Consider the following 16,845-nt stretch of genomic DNA (forward strand, 5'->3'; position numbering starts at 1 on the left):
TCTTACAATTCACCTCAAGCAGCATCCTGAGATTTTAGAGGAATGAAGGAGGTCAGGGACCAGTGAGCGTCACAGCTGCTATCCAGGATAAAACAACAACTATCCAGGAATACATCAGGAAGATGCCCCCCCCCAACTGCTTAGTGAATGTTTCAGGCAGCTGAAACCCAGGGGAGGCATGAAGGAGGTGGAGGAACCATCATGGGAGGAATGTACAGCTTATACCAACGGCAGATTGAAGAAGGGATCCTATCAGTGGCTAAAAAAGACACTAAAGGCAAACTATGATTCATTTCTCTCAAGCATCATGAAGTGTCACATGTTCACACAGATGCCTTCAGTCAGCTGCACCAAAAACATAAAACCATAAAAAGGTCTCAAGAAATCACAGAACACAGAGTGATTCACAACAGCATTTGGAGGATTTTTATTGAACATGCAGATAAAGTCTACAGTCAAATTAATAACTGCAGACTTAAAAAATCAGAAATCATAATCATAAGATTTCTGCTGCTCTGTGTTAATCTGGAAGTGTTTGATTAGAACAGAAAAGAGAGATGAGGCCTGAGATTATCCTTGTTGCTGACATGGCCGGATGCATCACAGCTTCTTGGCACAAATTAAAGGATTTCCACTTTAAACCCAGGTTGGTGACGGTGGGTTTGACCACCGGCATCCCAGTGGTGCCACCAAATACCATCACTTCTGTCTTTTTAACGTTAAAGTTTAAAAAGTTCAGAGCCAGCCAGGCCTTTATGGCGTGAAGACACATGTGAAGAGTGTGTGTCAGTCAGGCACTTAAATCTGACAGTCATCAGCATAGCGGTGGGACAAGATGCCATATCTCCGAAGTATGGAGCCAAGCCGAAGCAAGAAGAGAGAAGAGAAGGGGGCCCGGAACTGAGCCCTGTGGGACACCACAGGAGGATAGAGAGTCACCAAGGCTGACACAGAAAGTACGATCTGCCCCATTCAGATGGTTTGTTTTCCACTCAGCTTGTGAATACTGGTCCAAAAACACATCTCTGACCTTCTGTGACCCTCTGAAGTCTGCTGGTTCAGTGGTGTTCTGCAAACTGTGACACTGTCACCTATATTCAGTAATAATCAGATCCCTGTCGGCTGCTCCTGGTACAGATAATGGGGATTACAGCACAGTCACACAGACAACAAGCATCTCACATGTATTTATTAAGTACCTCTTTTATCTTGTGCTTTATTCGTCTGCATCAGATGTTTGATAACTGTTGTCTAGATGCTTTATAACACAATCAGCTGTGTGTTCAGCACTAAATTGCCTCTGGGGGACAAATATTATCTTAGAAAAGAAGACATGGTGGAAAAAGAAACCCGGCTCTCTGAGTAACCACCCAGAGGGATAAAAATCCCAGGTGTTGGCTCAGCTGTTCAGGTGAGGAGCGAGTCGAGGGTCCTGCCGCAGCTTCTCATCGAGGGCGTAGTATTTGTCCTGAACTGTTTCGCTGTGTCTGTAACAAACGTGTCATTAATGCCGGTGCATACCTTCCAAACTCACGAGGTGTTTGTGTGCATACCTGTGGAGCCGTTTCTGGATGGCAGCTATCTGGAGTGTTTTATAAGAGCAGTTCTCCTGGTAGTCCTCCATGTGCTTTTGGGTCAGTATGTGCTGGTACTGCTGGTACCATTTCTGCTGCGACTGCAGCTCCATGGTCTCCTGCACACAGTCGTGGGACCGTGTTAGTGCGCCAACAAAGGCTTTGGTCCCTGAATGCTCCTTTATTCTTGGATTAAACATAACAAACAGCACATATTGTGTGGAACGTCTCCTCAGAAACTTCAGCCGTCTCTGCAGAAGATGAAGCGCTGTGTAGAGCATCAAGTGACTTTGAAACCTCGTCTATTTGGAACCGCATCTGTTTTCTCTGCAGTTTAATACCAACTGGATGCTTTGGATGTCTTCAACACATTTAAATACATTTCTGCCTGAAAACCTACTGAAGTCGGTCTATAATATCTTCACAGCTGAACTGTGCTCCAAAACAAAAGAGACAACTGAAACATCATCATTCTTTGTTTCCACCAGCGGCTCAAACAGCCCGTTCAGTAGCAGAAGCACACGTCAATCCTTTTCTTCCCTGATATATATGTAGCTATAAATGTCTATAGCTGCTCTCCACACCTGTTTGGTCTCATTTTCATGCCTCACCCTCATTTCCCTTTTGTTTTTCTTGTATTTTTCATTGGGATCGGTGAAAGCATGTCTGGAAGCTGCTGCTTGTCCCCATTACACTCCTGATAAATAACTATCTGATCAGCACTGACAGCATCTGACAGCAGCTGCCAAATCCTGAAAACCTGGGACTCGAAGACCAGTTTAAGCAGTGGAGAAAATGGTGAAACATGACAGTCACAAGTAAACTCAGGCTGCACCGTTTCATAGCGCTGCTGCAGAAGGTTTGTCTGCTCCTCCAGTCGGTCTCTGAACTCAGACAAACAGCTTTCATAGAGCTGCTCGGCCTCCTCCGGACTCAGAACCTCTGGGTTGCCGAGTCGGATCAGGAGGGGAGCCATGACGTCCTTCTCCTGCTCCTGCAGCCACCTCTCCTCCTCTGCAGCCATGATCTCCTGCAGCAGCAGACAGGACAGATGTGACCAACATTGCTCTGTTTAACCTTTAAAAGCTTGTGTGCGTCTCACCTTTTCCTTTCTTTCTCTGCGGGCCTGAGCTGCTGCTATTGATGTGGTCCAAAGCTCAACTTCCTTCTCCTCCTGCTCTCTGCAAGTCACAATATCCTTCACCTGCTCACACACGAAAGACACATTCAAATGTTTCACAGGAGTAACGTCCCACGTGAAACAAAGCAGTCTCGTGTGAGCAAACCGCAGCTGTTTTCTGAACAAGCATGCGATGGATTTTTTTCATTTTAACACTTTCTTTTCAGGTCTAAGGTTTAAATTCCTGTCTTACAGCCAGGATCAAGAGTCAGAAAAAGATCAGTGCAGTGGTCCCTGTGAACTGTGGAGGATGGGAATAAAATAAAAGACCTTCTGACTAACAGTGACAGCGACTGTGAGCGTTCAGTGGAGGTTATTTGTGTGAGTCTACCAAACACTACATGTTGACCAGCAGCTGTTCTCTGTGGAGCTGCCGCTCTGTTGTACCTGACTGTCTGAGGTTGGGGCTGCGGTGAGCTGCTGATCTTACTGCTAAAGGGAAGCCTTTAATCGTAGAGAAAAACTGTTTCAGTCCAGATGAATAAAACCCATTTCCAATGATCGTTCTCTCCTGGAAGCAACGTGCTGGTTGAGGTTCCAAATTCAGGCTCAACTTGTATCTTTTCTGTATTCATCAGCTTTTAACTGACTTTAACACGTGATCACAAACAATGAATAAACACGTTTACCCTCCATAAATGTTCAGTATGGATATTAGACACCTGCGTTACAGAGACAGACTCTGTCAAATACTCTGGAGTAACTACAGGAAACACGTTCGCTGCAGCATGAATATGTCATGAACCGTGACACTCTTTGTTTTGAAGTCTTGTCTCGTCATTTCCTGTTTTATTTTGAAATATTAACTTCCTCTCGTTTCAGGTATCTTGTTCTTCCTCCTGTCTCTGATTGTCTTCCCTGATTCCCAAAGTGTTTCCACCTGTTCCCGTGGCTCCTCATGTGTTTAAACCCTTCGTCCGGTGCCAGTGTGTTGTATTCGTTTCTGCTCTGGAGTATCTCCAGTGGTTGTATTAATGAAGCCATCTTGTTCTGTGGAAAGCCCTGCATCTGTGTCCTATGTTCATCTGAGCCTGGTTTTTAGCTAACTACAGAGCTCTTGTCTCTTTATACAAGAAAAAAAACACAGCTAGCACACACTAACATCTGGTTTTTGAGTGTTTAATCAGCATTATTCCATGAAGTGTGGAGCACTCTACCCACATATGACCATTCATACAACAGTTTCCCTCCCGTGTTACACCTGTTTACAACAGAGAACATTTTCCAGTCCTGCTTTAATCTGCCTCTAAACGGAACCTTTAGGATTCATCACCAAGGTGAAAGCCAGCCCCAAAGCCACAGCTGCTCAGGCCCCACAGGACCGTGTTGTTGTAGCTCACAGGTTGGAGTAGCTAACTGAAAAAACTCCTTCTGTGAGGACATTTTTATCCTGAGAACACTGAGGTTGAACTCATTATTACTGCAGAGGGGAAGGATTTAATCAGTTTGTGGAGCTATATTCTAATAAAGCAGCTTGAACCACTACTTTTGGAGTAAAAACTGTAAAGATAAAACATCAGGATACGTCAGCTGTAGTTTCAATTCTTCTGCATTCATGTGTTTTCTCGTAACTTTTCCACGACGAAGCCCCACTCAGGTTTATTGTTGCATCCTGTAACATAATCGTTGCATAATTACCTCTTTCAGGGACTTTTGGATTTGCAGCGCCACTTTGTCCTCTTCCTTTATCAGCACATTCAGCATCCTATGCAGAGTCAAGGTCTTAAGAGGCCTCTCAGACAGATCCACCTGAACATCCACACACAAACATCATCAGTGTGCTGCCGTGTGCGTTTTACAACCCTGATGCCAAACAAAGATGTGTGAATGTAAATGAAAACAGAACCAATAGCTCTCATTCACAGGAAACATCTCAAACGTTGAATTTAATGAAAAAGTTGGAACAGGGGCAACAAATGACTGGAAAAGTAAGTGATGCTGAGAAGAAACAGCTGGAGGAACATGTTAGGTTAACAGTAGCATGACGGAGTATAAAAAGAGCACCTTAGAGAGGCAGAGCCTCTCACAAGTAAAGATGGGCAGATGAGCAGCCATCTGCAAAAAACTGTCGACAAACTGTGGAGAAATTCCAGGACAATAATCCTTTCTGATTCTTAACAGCGTACTTTGAAAGACTTTTAACTCTGAGATCTACCAAAAACTACAAATTCTTTTGTAAATTTGTTTGCATGAGTTGTACCTGAAAGGTGGAGACCATGTCTGGCGTGAATTTCTGGCCTGGCCGTGGCCTCAGGAAGCTCCTCTTTGAGGGGATAAATCTGTGATCCATCAGGTGATAAGCTAACTCGATCCGCCTCTGAGCCACCAGGAACACTCGCTCGGCCACGTCCTCGTTGGCTGGTTTGGATGCGTTCCTGTTGAAATGCTCCACCACTTTCTGAAACATACATGAAACATACATATAACATGTATGGTGTCCCTGGTCCTCAGCATCACTCAGTCAAAGTAACAAAGCCTCTTCTAACACATCCTTGAGCATCTGACTCAGATAAGAAAAGGTGAAGTCAGGAATCTTCTCTGGGAGTTGAGCTAAAGAAATCCTGACTCCATCTTTTTTATTTACTTAAAGTCTGGTTTTATACTTTATTTTTCTCTCATCGTCAGAAGATTTCTGCTATGAAACAAATACTAAATGCATCCTGCCAACAAGTATTGAGAATAAAAGCAGAGCTGGCCCAGACAGAGACAGAGACAAACTGCATGATTTTCACTGGTTTGGGCGGCTGCTTCAGGACATTTCTGAGGTTTATTTAAGATGAAATATCTGTGGTCTGCATTGACAGATTTATGTCCTCTGTTGGAACGTAGAAGCCATTCTTTGCTCCAACACATTTAGCTCTTTTCATATGATTTTATTACCAAAAGAAGCTCACAAACAAGTAAATGAGGTTGAGCTTGTTGGGCCATTTCTGGGGAGCTGTTTCAGAGGTCGGGTCAGCCTTACCAGCACTTTGAAGGCCACTCATCCACCCTGATGTTTGTCAACTTTGTGTCCTTCTGTTCTATTAAAGCCTTAAATACACATTTCATTTCTTTCATTTGCATCTCTACACATACAAATTGAACACATGACCCAACGTTTTTATTAGAGCAGGGCCTCACCAACACTGTTTGCAGTGGTTATGGAGGGCTGCTGACCCCCACCAGAGACAGAGGTGGAATTTCAGGATATTACCACATCATTTCGACCCATCTGCCACCCTCCACCTGGCTGCTGCTGTATGTCACCTCAGCGTAGCAACCAGAGCTGCCACAGAGCTGTGGGAAGTGCTGTGAATCCCACCGAATACTCCAGCGAGCCATTACAGCTCCGTGAGCCACTCCTTTAAATGTGCTTACTGTCACGGTTTATTTTCCGTTCCATTTCCTGTTTTATTTTGAAGAATCTCTGACCTTCTCCTCTGGTTTCAGGTATCTTGCCCTTCCTCCCGTGTAAAGCGTCTCATTGTCTTCCCTGATTCCCAGGTGTTTCCCCTCGGTCCCTCATGTGTTCAAATACTCTGCGTTTCTCTTGTCTTGTGCCAGTATTTTGTCTCCTTTTGAGCTTCAGTACCAGCCTTCATTTCAAGTCTTGAACCACAGTTCCACAAGCCTGCAGCGAGCGATTCTCCTGCAGTGCTGTCTTGTTTTGTAAGTTGTCCATAGCTGTAGTTTATTTATTATAACGGTAAGTTTCATAGCTTTGTTTTTCCTCCGTGTTCAAGGAGCGATTTTTGTTGTAACCATTCCTAGTCGCCTCCGTTGAAGGAGAGCTTTTAAGTATTGTTAAAGTTTCATAGAGCCTCTGTTTTGTTAAGAGTGCGCCTTTTGTTTTATTCCGCCTTGTTTTCAGAGCGTGTCTTCATTTCGTTAAAAGTTCACAGAATTTCTGTTTTCCTCCCAGTTTGGAGAGTTATGTTTGTAACTTTCACAGCTGAGCTCCTTCTCCACCATAGATACGGAGGAGAGCGCTTAGGATTTTTAAAGCCTCTTCTTTTGCGCTGCCGGGAGAGCGCCCTGCAGTGCTGTGTTTGTTTATTTAAATAAAACCCTCTTGGAACCTGTGATGGTAAAATGTCAGTCTCAGGACTGACAGACTCTCCACATTAACCATTTGTATCACCCAGACACGCTAATTGTTTTAAACTATTTACCTCTTAATTAACACTCAGACAAGATAATTGTTTTAACCTCCTGTTTCTTAATTATCATCAAGACTGCATCCTGCCCCCCTCTGGAGATGTTGTTACACATCTAAAGAACAAAGCCCCCTCCTCAGGTATAAATGCTCTGTATTCCTTTTGTTTGTATCTTTTCATACCACTGAATGGTGTGGACTGATCTTTTTCCTTGCAACGAAGAATAAAAACTTAGCCGGCCGGCAGAAAAAGTAAGTTTCTCTATTTCATTGCTCATCAGAGGTATTAGGAAGGAAGCGATTGAAAACTTCCATAACAAACCACACGACCCTGCATCTGCGTCCCGAGTCCCCTGCTAACCTGACACTTACCTGTACATGTAGATTCTCCAGATCCGTCTGCGGATGACTCGGTTCAGGAGGCTGAACGTGCTGATTGAAGAAAACATGTCGGTAACAGAGGAAGTCGCTCCGCCCCTCGAAGTATTCCTCCATCTCACTGGGCGACAGCACCCTCCGCACCAGATTGTCTCCGTGTGCGCTGCTGAACTCCATCTGTCGCTCGGTGCCTGCGGTCAGGGACCTCCACCTGTGAACTGAGCAGCCAGAACACACCAACACTCAGCTGACCGACTCACGTCTGCAACATCAGGAGGGCAGCCTCTCACTTCGGGCCTCAGGGAACGCATAAGATAAATAGAACAACGTATTTAATGTGGAGCAAAGTGTTGGTGAGTGAACGGACTTTTTTACACCTGCCTGAGAAGAACAGAGCAGACATACTTATGTCCTGTGGAAAAACATCCAGGACTGGCTTCCATTTTTAAATCCCTAACTTTTACGGTGTCACATTTCCAGAATTTTCAGTTGGGTTCTCCTGATATTCATTATCAGCAGTGATTTCTGTTCACTGACCCTATTTATATACATTTTTATATCAATTATACGCTGCAATGTGACAACAGTGAGAAATGACCAGCAAGGAAATGAACTAACCAGTGCTGCCTGCCCACAACACAATGAAAGCACAGCATCATATTTTGAACTGAAGTTGTTTATTTGGTTCCTTTCATGAAAAAATCAGAGATAAAAAGTTAAATGTGTAAATTGTTAAGATGTCTGTTCAGCTTCAACAACATTTAGCTCATTCTGACCCTGCAGTGGTGTAACTGCAGCTCCAAACACAACAAACTTTAATAAAAGATGGACAGAAACTCCAGGTTTAACAGGTTTAACAGGCTTCAGCTACTCCTCTGGCTGCAGAAATAAGAAAAATACTTGTTCACAGTATTAATCATTAGATTAGATTATTCTTTATTTTGTAACTATGGTCCCATTAATAATAAAACAGCTTTAAGGCTGGGTTAACTTTGACTTTAACTTTGGCTTGGCTCACAATGCTCTCGACAATCTAATTTACTCTCAGCTGCCTTTAACCCGGGGCTCAATGTTTTATCCGAAGAAGTGAAGTTTTGGACTGGCCCACTGATCTTATGAGATGTGGGAAATCACCAGTGGACACAATTCAAGATGACTGTGGAAATAAATCACTAAACAGCAGGCTTCAAAATGATGGACAAATATCATGATGGCTGCATCTGTCATTTTATTTATCCATCCATATTCTACACACAATTAAACCAGTGTCCCAGCTGCCATTCGGTAAAAGATGGATTACATCCAGCAACATGGCAGGGTCTTATCATATAACATATATATAAATATAAAGAAATGCTGTGATGTGTAACCAGCACTAGATGGAAAGATTAAGAGTCTTATCATACATTCACTTGTGGTAATTGTGAGTATTCTACTGATTGAGCATTAAAGGTGCATTCAGGTGCACTGAGGTGCATTCAGGTGTCACCTGGAACAGGTTTGTGGTTAAATTGAGTGAGATAAGTTAGGCGGCAGCAGCGGAGAGCAGACTTACATAAAAGGTGGAACGCTCGTCCACGTCTGAAGCGTTCTGAGGTGAAGTTATCAGCCTTGTTGATCTGTGTCTCCTCCAGGTTGTCACTCCTGTATTTATACCACTGCCTGACCGCGGTGACCTCAGTGCCTTCCACACACATTTCTCCATCAGACCGTGCTAAATGCTCAGCTGCTACGCTGTATTTGTAGCAAACAAAAAGGCAAACAGTGTTTCTGTTGGAACTCACAGTCCAGGTCCTTGTATGTAGTCAGGCTTGTGACGAGGCCATCTGGGTTGAGGCACGGCGCAAACCTCTCCAGCTTTGCTTTCCTGTAGTGGGTCACCTTCTTTCCTCCTGGCCAACGAATCTCCAGGTCTGAATAAAAAGGACGGTGAAAATGCACCAGTGTAAGAGCAGAGGGGAGAACTGTGCAGCAAGATGAATCCAGAGGTTCCAGTGCCACGAAAATCAATAATCAAACTGTCATCTTAAAAGCCAAACAGGGAATTTAAACTTTGATCAAACGTTGGCATTCTAATCGCTGAATATAATCATATTAGAAAGTCACATTTTCAGCATAAAATCCAATGGAAGGCTGGTAAAGTCAGGGCTGTGAGAGCCGTTGGGACGTATGTTATCCCATCAAGAAGAACTGCAGGCTGTGCATCGCTGTACCTGAGAATCCATTCATTCAACTGGTGAACTTCAACAGGCTACAAGACAAGTCAGTTCTATGCTGTGGATCTAACGGATTTGATTATATATCAGAAATAGGCATCAATTAATCGTCAAAGGAGCCCCGACGGCTGTTTCTTTCTGGTTCTTTTACCTTCTTTTGAAATAGTGATGTAACTGACCCAGGATCTCGGCATCTGAAACACTCTGGGCTGCTCCCCCTTCAAAAGAAACGATGGTGAGTTCTCAATTCATTTCATTCAAGGTAAATATCAGATTTTATCGTCAATACAGGCGTTCACTTAAGCTGTAAATCTGTACATGATATTTCTTCATTCTCACTAACATAAACCAGCGTATTCAAGGACAAGTTTGTGAGAAATTTTAACATCCAAAAGTTTGATTCTTTACTTTCTTAGCTGCAGCAGAACATTTAGTGACAGGAATCACTATTAAAAGGCCCGTTTCCCTGTTTTCAAAAGCTTTTCCCTTTTTTCCCTCATTCAGGTTATTCTTTTATGCAAAGGTGACATTTATACAAGTGGAAAAGGAGTAAAACTCGTTTAGGGAACATTTAAAGATAGTTAAGATCGTTTTCCTTATGTTTCTCATTAACAAATCAAGATGAATAGTTTATTGATCCGTGGCTTTGGGCTTGCATTCACCAGCCTCTCAACCTAAACCTAACCATCGCAGCTGAATGCCTAAACCTAACCTTTTACCGAACAGCTACCAAACCCTGACTGAGTCTTGACCTTCAGTCTTCACTTTTTACTAAAGAGAAAACAATTCTGTCCCCACATTTACAGGAAGTCCCCGTAAGGAGGAGTGCAGTCAGAGCTTCATCCCCTTCATGCACGGAAAACAAGAACACACCCAGTACTCGTTAGTAGGATCAAATCACCATTTTTGGTGTGTCTTTTTTATATTTTTCTGACACTAAACACCTCCCAGAACTGCCATCTAAACAAAAACATGAGCATAATTAAAACGCTAAAACACACACATTCGTACCTCCTCCTCAGAGCTGATAATGCTCATCATCTTGCTTTCTTTTCTCTTCAGGACATCAAGAATCAGCTGCTTTTTGCTGGTTGCACCATACAGCACAGGCTCCCAAATCCTTAGATCTTCCAGGTCAAACACCACACCCTGTTCACACACACCACAGACAGGTTTGCAGCGTAAGACGTGGAATCCTTCTTCTTCCTGTATTCTCAGGAGTCACACGGTCAGGCCTGGTTCTGCCTGTCATGCGGACTCACAGCGCAGCCGTTTTTGCAGTCCTGCATGTTAACGTAGTAGTTGAGGTTGTTCCACACGCTCTCGATGCCCAGGAAGTTGTCGCTGTCTGTTGCGTAGCTGTTCCCGGTCAGCGGGTCGATGAAGAAGTTCTCCTGGACACTGTGGCTCCCCGACAGCACCAGCACCCAGCAGTGGACCCGCAGGCCTCGCAGGAAGTCGGCCGGTCGCTGCTCACTCTCCGGCTTGTGAGCAGAAACAACAAGAGTTTAATGTCTCTCATTAACTTTTATTCAGAGAGTCGAGTGAGATGAGGATTTATCGGCGCTCACTGAGCTCCGTTACATTTCTAATAATGTCCTGGGACTCTCTCACAGTGGAATGAATATGACCTCTGGTTCAACATATCTCAGGAGCCATAAGTTCTTTTTCATTTTCTTGTGGTGACTGTAAGCTTACAATGAAAATCCATCTGCAGCGGTTTCTGGTTTTACCTCCAGGGTCTGTCCCAGAAGCAGCGCAGCTTCGGCCTCCTGCTGCTTCTTCTTCTCCTGCTGGCTCAGAAAGCGACTGTCCAGCTCCCTCGGAGGCTTTACTGCGTATTTATTCTCCTGTCGCTCCTGCTCAGTTATCTCTCTCTGCACATCCTGCACACAAACACAACCAAGCAGTCCTATTAAATCTGCCTGACAGTGGACTCAAACCACATAGCAGGTGTTCCACCTGCAGCACCGACCTTGGCCACAGTGTCCAGCAGGGGGCACTGCTGCAGGGTCTTGTCGAGCAGACACATCTCTTTGACTGCGTAGCCGCTGACGCAGTATGCGTCGTAGTTGACGCCGAGCAGCAGGCTGCACAGCAGGGTGGCGGATTCAAAGCAGGTGGCTCTCTGACTCCGCAGCACAGAGGTGGAGGAGAACAGATGCTTGGGCTGCAACAGGAGACACACTGAGGATAAGAAGCAGCTTCCTGAATTTTCCAGATGATTGTGTTGAACAACAGTACATTTTTCCAGGCTTTGGAAGCTCAGCAGCGCCTGAGTATATTATCCCACTATTCAGCCATTTTAAAATATCTTAGAGGACTTTTTTCATCCACCGTCTGGAGGAGATGAAACGTTCCTGAGGTGAGCTGACAGTTAAAATAAGCTTTTTACACATAGATGTCTCCTCTAGAGATGTCTTTTTCGCAGGGATCCCTGGTTACATCACAGTGACATCATCAGCGTTCAGGATTGACTAACAGGAAGTCTTTGTTCCAAGTTATATTTCTTCTGGAATGTGAATCTTTTCCAAACATTCAAGGTGAGATGACAGATGCCATTGAATCACATCATGGGAAGGATCCAGAGCACCAATCTGTTGCTAAACTTTAGGAATGAAGCTTCAACAGAGAATGACTGAGATTATTTCATCAGAATACAGGGATGGGAGTAAGCCCAGAACTTTATCCCTGGCCTTGTCCCTGTAAGTATACAGATTTCTTACCCAATAACCCAAATCAGAGACCTGTGGGAGCTGCTGCTCTAAGCACTCTGAGCTGATGCCGAATCACCAAGAAAAAATGGATTTAATCTGATGATAAAAGATCCGACAGAACTAAACTTTCTTGTGTTTTCTGAGTCATAAGAACCCTCTGTTTCTGAAAAATACAGAAGACAAAAGCAAGACCATGTTTCAGCTCAGAGAAAATCATTCTCAGGTGATCTGTGGTCGTTTACATCAGACAACCCCTGCCTGAGGAGCTGGTCCAGCGTGGCACCGTCACATGTACGTTTGATCACATTCAGACGGTTACGTTTGGCACGAAATGTTAACTGCGACGTTCAAAACAAAGTTATCTTCTCTGTGATTCTGCTTCCACTCTGACCAGGTCCACAGGCGGCTCCAAAGGTTCCGGGAGCAGGAAGTCGGCCACAAACGATGCACAGTCCTGCCAGGTTAGAAGGTCACAGTGGCTCGTCGTCGTGGGCCGAATGGTCGTGGAGACAAACTTCTGAACATTTGAAAACACACACACATCAGCCGGGTTGATATGCCCACAGATGGGCTCATGGCACTTTGAAAAGATCACTGGATTGTTACCTTAACGCCACATTCGTTGGCAGGACAGAGCAGCAGTGGCTTGCGGTCAGGATACAGCAGCAGATACTGACGCTGGAAGTTGTCTGCGATGGCCAACAATCGGATCTCATCAGCAGAGTTAGTCCTGTAGGACTCAGGGCTGCGGAGGGACAGAAGGGAGGAACCTGAAGTATTACAGTCATCACCTTCAGGCGCCAGGGAGCAAAGTCTTCAGGAGGTCGTTTATTTTCATGGTGAGGATGGTGTCAAACACTGTTAAACATTCATCTACATAAATACTGTGGTGTGTCCGGGTCGGTCGCCTTCAGACAGCCTCTGATGCAGGAAGAACTCTGCTGACTCAGACTGGGTCCAACACAGAAACCTTTATTATCAACCAGGTCCGTATCAGAATTACAGAATGATGCATTAAGTCTGGAGAGATGTGTCCAGCCCGGATTCCCCAAAATCTCTGCCTTACTGAGGTCTTTGTTAAGTAGAATCTGCCTGTTCTCAGGGACCTTGAAGTTGTTGCATGTTCCCATCACTCAGCACAAAGCCCGGACATGGTGTGTGTGTAACTTTGAGCCTATTCTTGGACAAACTTACTGGGGAGCATGTTATTCTCAAACCCATAACTCCCTCACACAGATGGCATTTAACAGACTTCTTATCATTTTCCCAAGGCAACTTTTCACAGGTGCTAAACATCAGGCACTACATGACTTTTATCTCTGACTGAATAAATCCTTCTTGTTCAGCAGTTGACCAGCTTGACACTCTTCTCCTTTTGGCTCTAACAGTCAGGACAGCTCCTACAGGTACTACCTGATTGGTTAATAAATGAAGCTGATTGTTTTACATTGTTCTGAGAAAGATAATAAATATCCTGTTATATCTTAACAATTAAAGGTGCTATCTGCGTGGTTGGTGGCGTAGTGTGTTAAGCAGGCGCCACATATACAGAGGCTTTAGTCCTCGCTGCAGTCGGCCCCGGACCGAGTCCCGAACCGGACGGCCAGACTGCATGTCCCCCCTTCTCTCTGCCCTGTTTCCTGTCTCTCTCTCCACTGTCCTACGAATAAAGGCATAAAAAGCCCCCAAAAAATCTTAAAAGTGCTTTCAAAGATACCAACAAAGTCCATTCAGTCTATTTTTAGGGCACAAATAATTATCCCAAAGCAACATGACTATAATAAAGTCTGTTAATACCTTTTTTGGCCCCTAAAAATGTCAAGAAAATGGGAAAATATGTCCTGTTTGAGAATGTTTGGCACTGATTCCTCCAAAAGTGTGTGATCAATAATCTTTGGCTGTGGAAATAACTCAGAAGCTACTTGACAGGATATCAGGAAGCTTGTGAGGAGCCCCTCCATTGGGACTACTTTCTTTAAAACTGATGAATAAGGTATGAATGCTGGCAGAGGGAGCTGTGAGCGTATCCTTCCACCTAACAGACGAGTGTTAAAGTGTGAATATTAAAGTCGGTTATTGTTTGTGTTTCACAGTTAATGAGCAGTCGGTTTGGTTTGGGTTAGTTCTGCATTCGACCGCCCACAGAAACATCTGGGAGTGCGTTCTAACGTCTAATCTTCAGTCATGTTTTTGTTGGTTTTGTTCGGCACCACGGTGGCTGTTTATAGCCTTAATTCTCAGCAGTACCGACACCCCATCTGTGGCTTGGCTTTGGGGTTTTGTAGAGACACTGTTTTTCACTCATGGCTGTTTTTGAGTTCTCCGGTCGCATCTGGAGTATCTAAACATATCATCAGCCCAGTCTGGCTGTCTTGCTGTGTGCCAATCTAACTTTAGTTATTCTGGATTTCTTATTTGGGTCGGTTCATTCATGGTAAACAGAACTAAACAGCTCGCCTTCAGTTTCAGTCTCCAGGTGAGATAAACAGTAGGAGCTGCTCATCGTGTCATGAACAGTGAATAAAAAGTTGGTTAACACACATTCAGTACTGACCAATGTGAGATTACAGATTATATTTGCTTCTGGTGTTTTGTGTGAGTGTTCATGGAGGCTCACTGAAGCTCCTGAGGTTCTGAATCATGGCCGTCAACAACAGTCTCCTCCAGCTTTGTGCTGTCCTCCTCCTCTCTGATTTGCTTCTCCGTGGCAGACACCAGCTTCGTCTCCATCTTCCACAACAGGATTAAACGTGTCTAAATGCATCTGAAGTTTACACACAAAACAGTACAGAAACTGCTACTTTGCAGGTCTAAACTTGTGCTTTATTAAAACTAATTCCAGCTGATGTCTGTTGTTTAAAGTCATGGATACATACAGGGTAAAATGCTCACTGGTCCCAGTTTGTACGCACAAGGAAATAAGACAAGAGTGTGGCAAGGGAGACTAAAAAATACTCTCAAATATTAAAGAAGGTTTTGTTTTTTTGACTTGATTCTGCTGAGTCACTGTTAGATTACTACAGGAAACAGTGTTAATTCATTACACTTATCTAGACTTCACACTTATCTGCTTTTAGACACTGAAATGTTGCAGCATTAACTGCTTCCTCGATGTCATTTTACATCTTTTCCTCCCTTCGGTCGCCATTTTTAATCTTTATACTATAAGGTTTCTTCCCGTTTCATTGGATCTTACCTTTAGGAGAAAAGGTGAGAGAACGAATGTGACTTTCACCTGAGGGAAGAATGTGAAGATTACTGAAGATATTCATTTCAGTCACAAAAGGTTTGTTCACAGATATCCCACAAACTCACATTTTCCGCTGTATGTACATACCAGTTGGGTTGTTTGTATGTTGGTAACGGTTCAGCTGATTAGAGATCAGCAAACCTCCGCCTCCGAGCTAACTTACAAACTGTTAAATTAGCTAAGTTCAGAAAGTGGTCCCCTTTAGAAACAGCTTGACCTAAATTAGCCCTCTTTATGGGCACCTTAACTAACTTTAACAAACCAAACGTTTATGAACCTTAAATTAAACTAAACGATTAAATGTGGAACGTTGCCACTCCGTTTCCATGGCAACAACAAGACGAAACGAACCGACACTATGCGGTCTTCAAGTACCCTCGGATATAAGAAAGAGAAGACAGGTTTGGAACTACAAAAACATGATATGTTGCATTTGTATAACAATGTATTGTTATTGTAAGGATACAAATTACACATATAATTTAAAACTGATAAACATATTAACCTCATTAACAGAACTTTCTCCATCCTCATTCTGTCTTTAGTTGAGCTCCTTCAGTCTGAGCCTGCCGATACGAGGCTGGCCCAAGTCCACACAAGTCCCCCCCAGATGCATCCTCGGTAAAATGGATGGAGCAAGAACACTTCCGAGCCTTGATTAGTTTAGGGAAGATGTCAAGTATGCAGGGCAGGAAAAAAAAGGAAAATGGGAGGAAGTTTAAACCATTTTTCCTTTGATCAACATGGGAAGCGTGAGATCACCGGCAGATAAAATGAATGAGCTTGGAGCCCTGAAGAGGACACAGAAAGAATATGTGGAAAGCAATATTATCTTTACCGATGCATAGCTGCAGGACAACTCTAAAACCTCTCTACTCAACTTCCCCGCTGTATGAACAGACTGAGCGGTAACAGTGAAGGAGGAGGATTACAGAGCTTGTTAACAACAGATGGGGTAAATGAGATAATCATTAAATGCTGTCAGTGACATGTTAAATGTGACACAACAGCATCGAGTAACAACTGTTTTGTTGCAGCCAAATGATTAGCTTATTTCTGTCAGATGGCGCTTAAATCTGTTTGTGACACAGTTAAAGTACTTAAAACATGATCCACCCATGACAAGCTGGCTATCATGAAATATTGTGTCACATTAATCATTTACCAGCTTCAGCAGGGCCACTGATCCAGAGAGGAGGATCTCACCAGCTTCACTCTCATCTCTTGCTTTAAAACAGGATTTGAAAGCAAGAGGAAAATGTTTCATCAGGTACAAGATTGCAGGTTGAATTTAATGAGGTCAAATTTGACTGTGAGTGATGTAGTAAACAGGCAGTGATTGTGCTTTTTACCTTTTTAACTTTAACATGTTGGTTGAAAGCTTTAAAACAC

The 16,845-nt window shown here is 43.7% G+C and overlaps 1 protein-coding gene across 1 annotated transcript; it reads right to left on the bottom strand.

The window, feature by feature from the left end:
- Positions 1 to 703: 703 nt before the first annotated feature.
- Positions 704 to 14,933, bottom strand: ccdc135 (coiled-coil domain containing 135). The gene is made up of 19 exons (XM_072366390.1): positions 14,821 to 14,933; positions 13,753 to 13,863; positions 13,089 to 13,154; positions 12,810 to 13,017; positions 12,595 to 12,720; positions 11,462 to 11,656; positions 11,220 to 11,372; positions 10,749 to 10,970; positions 10,498 to 10,635; positions 9,638 to 9,704; positions 9,055 to 9,183; positions 8,826 to 8,954; positions 7,265 to 7,488; positions 4,955 to 5,152; positions 4,393 to 4,503; positions 2,677 to 2,778; positions 2,410 to 2,604; positions 1,554 to 1,693; positions 704 to 1,487 (listed from the first exon to the last, which is right to left on the bottom strand). Exons 1-19 carry the CDS (start codon positions 14,931 to 14,933, stop codon positions 1,400 to 1,402), a joined length of 2,715 nt encoding a protein of 904 aa, XP_072222491.1. The 3' UTR covers positions 704 to 1,399.
- Between the last annotated feature and the right edge of the window lie 1,912 nt (positions 14,934 to 16,845).

This window comes from Leuresthes tenuis, unplaced genomic scaffold, assembly GCF_036924035.1.
Source record: "Leuresthes tenuis unplaced genomic scaffold, fLeuTen1.0.hap1 SCAF_16, whole genome shotgun sequence".
Lineage (NCBI taxonomy): Eukaryota > Metazoa > Chordata > Actinopteri > Atheriniformes > Atherinopsidae > Leuresthes > Leuresthes tenuis.

Coding starts and splice junctions, on each gene's coding strand:
- ccdc135 (XM_072366390.1), bottom strand. CDS start 14,933: ATGGAGACGAAGCTGGTGTCTGCCACGGAGAAGCAAATCAGAGAGGAG. Junction 10,636..10,748: donor ACTGCAAAAACGGCTGCGCT/GTGAGTCCGCAT, acceptor GTGTGTGAACAG/GGTGTGGTGTTTGACCTGGA. Junction 9,184..9,637: donor CATCACTATTTCAAAAGAAG/GTAAAAGAACCA, acceptor CTTTTTATTCAG/ACCTGGAGATTCGTTGGCCA.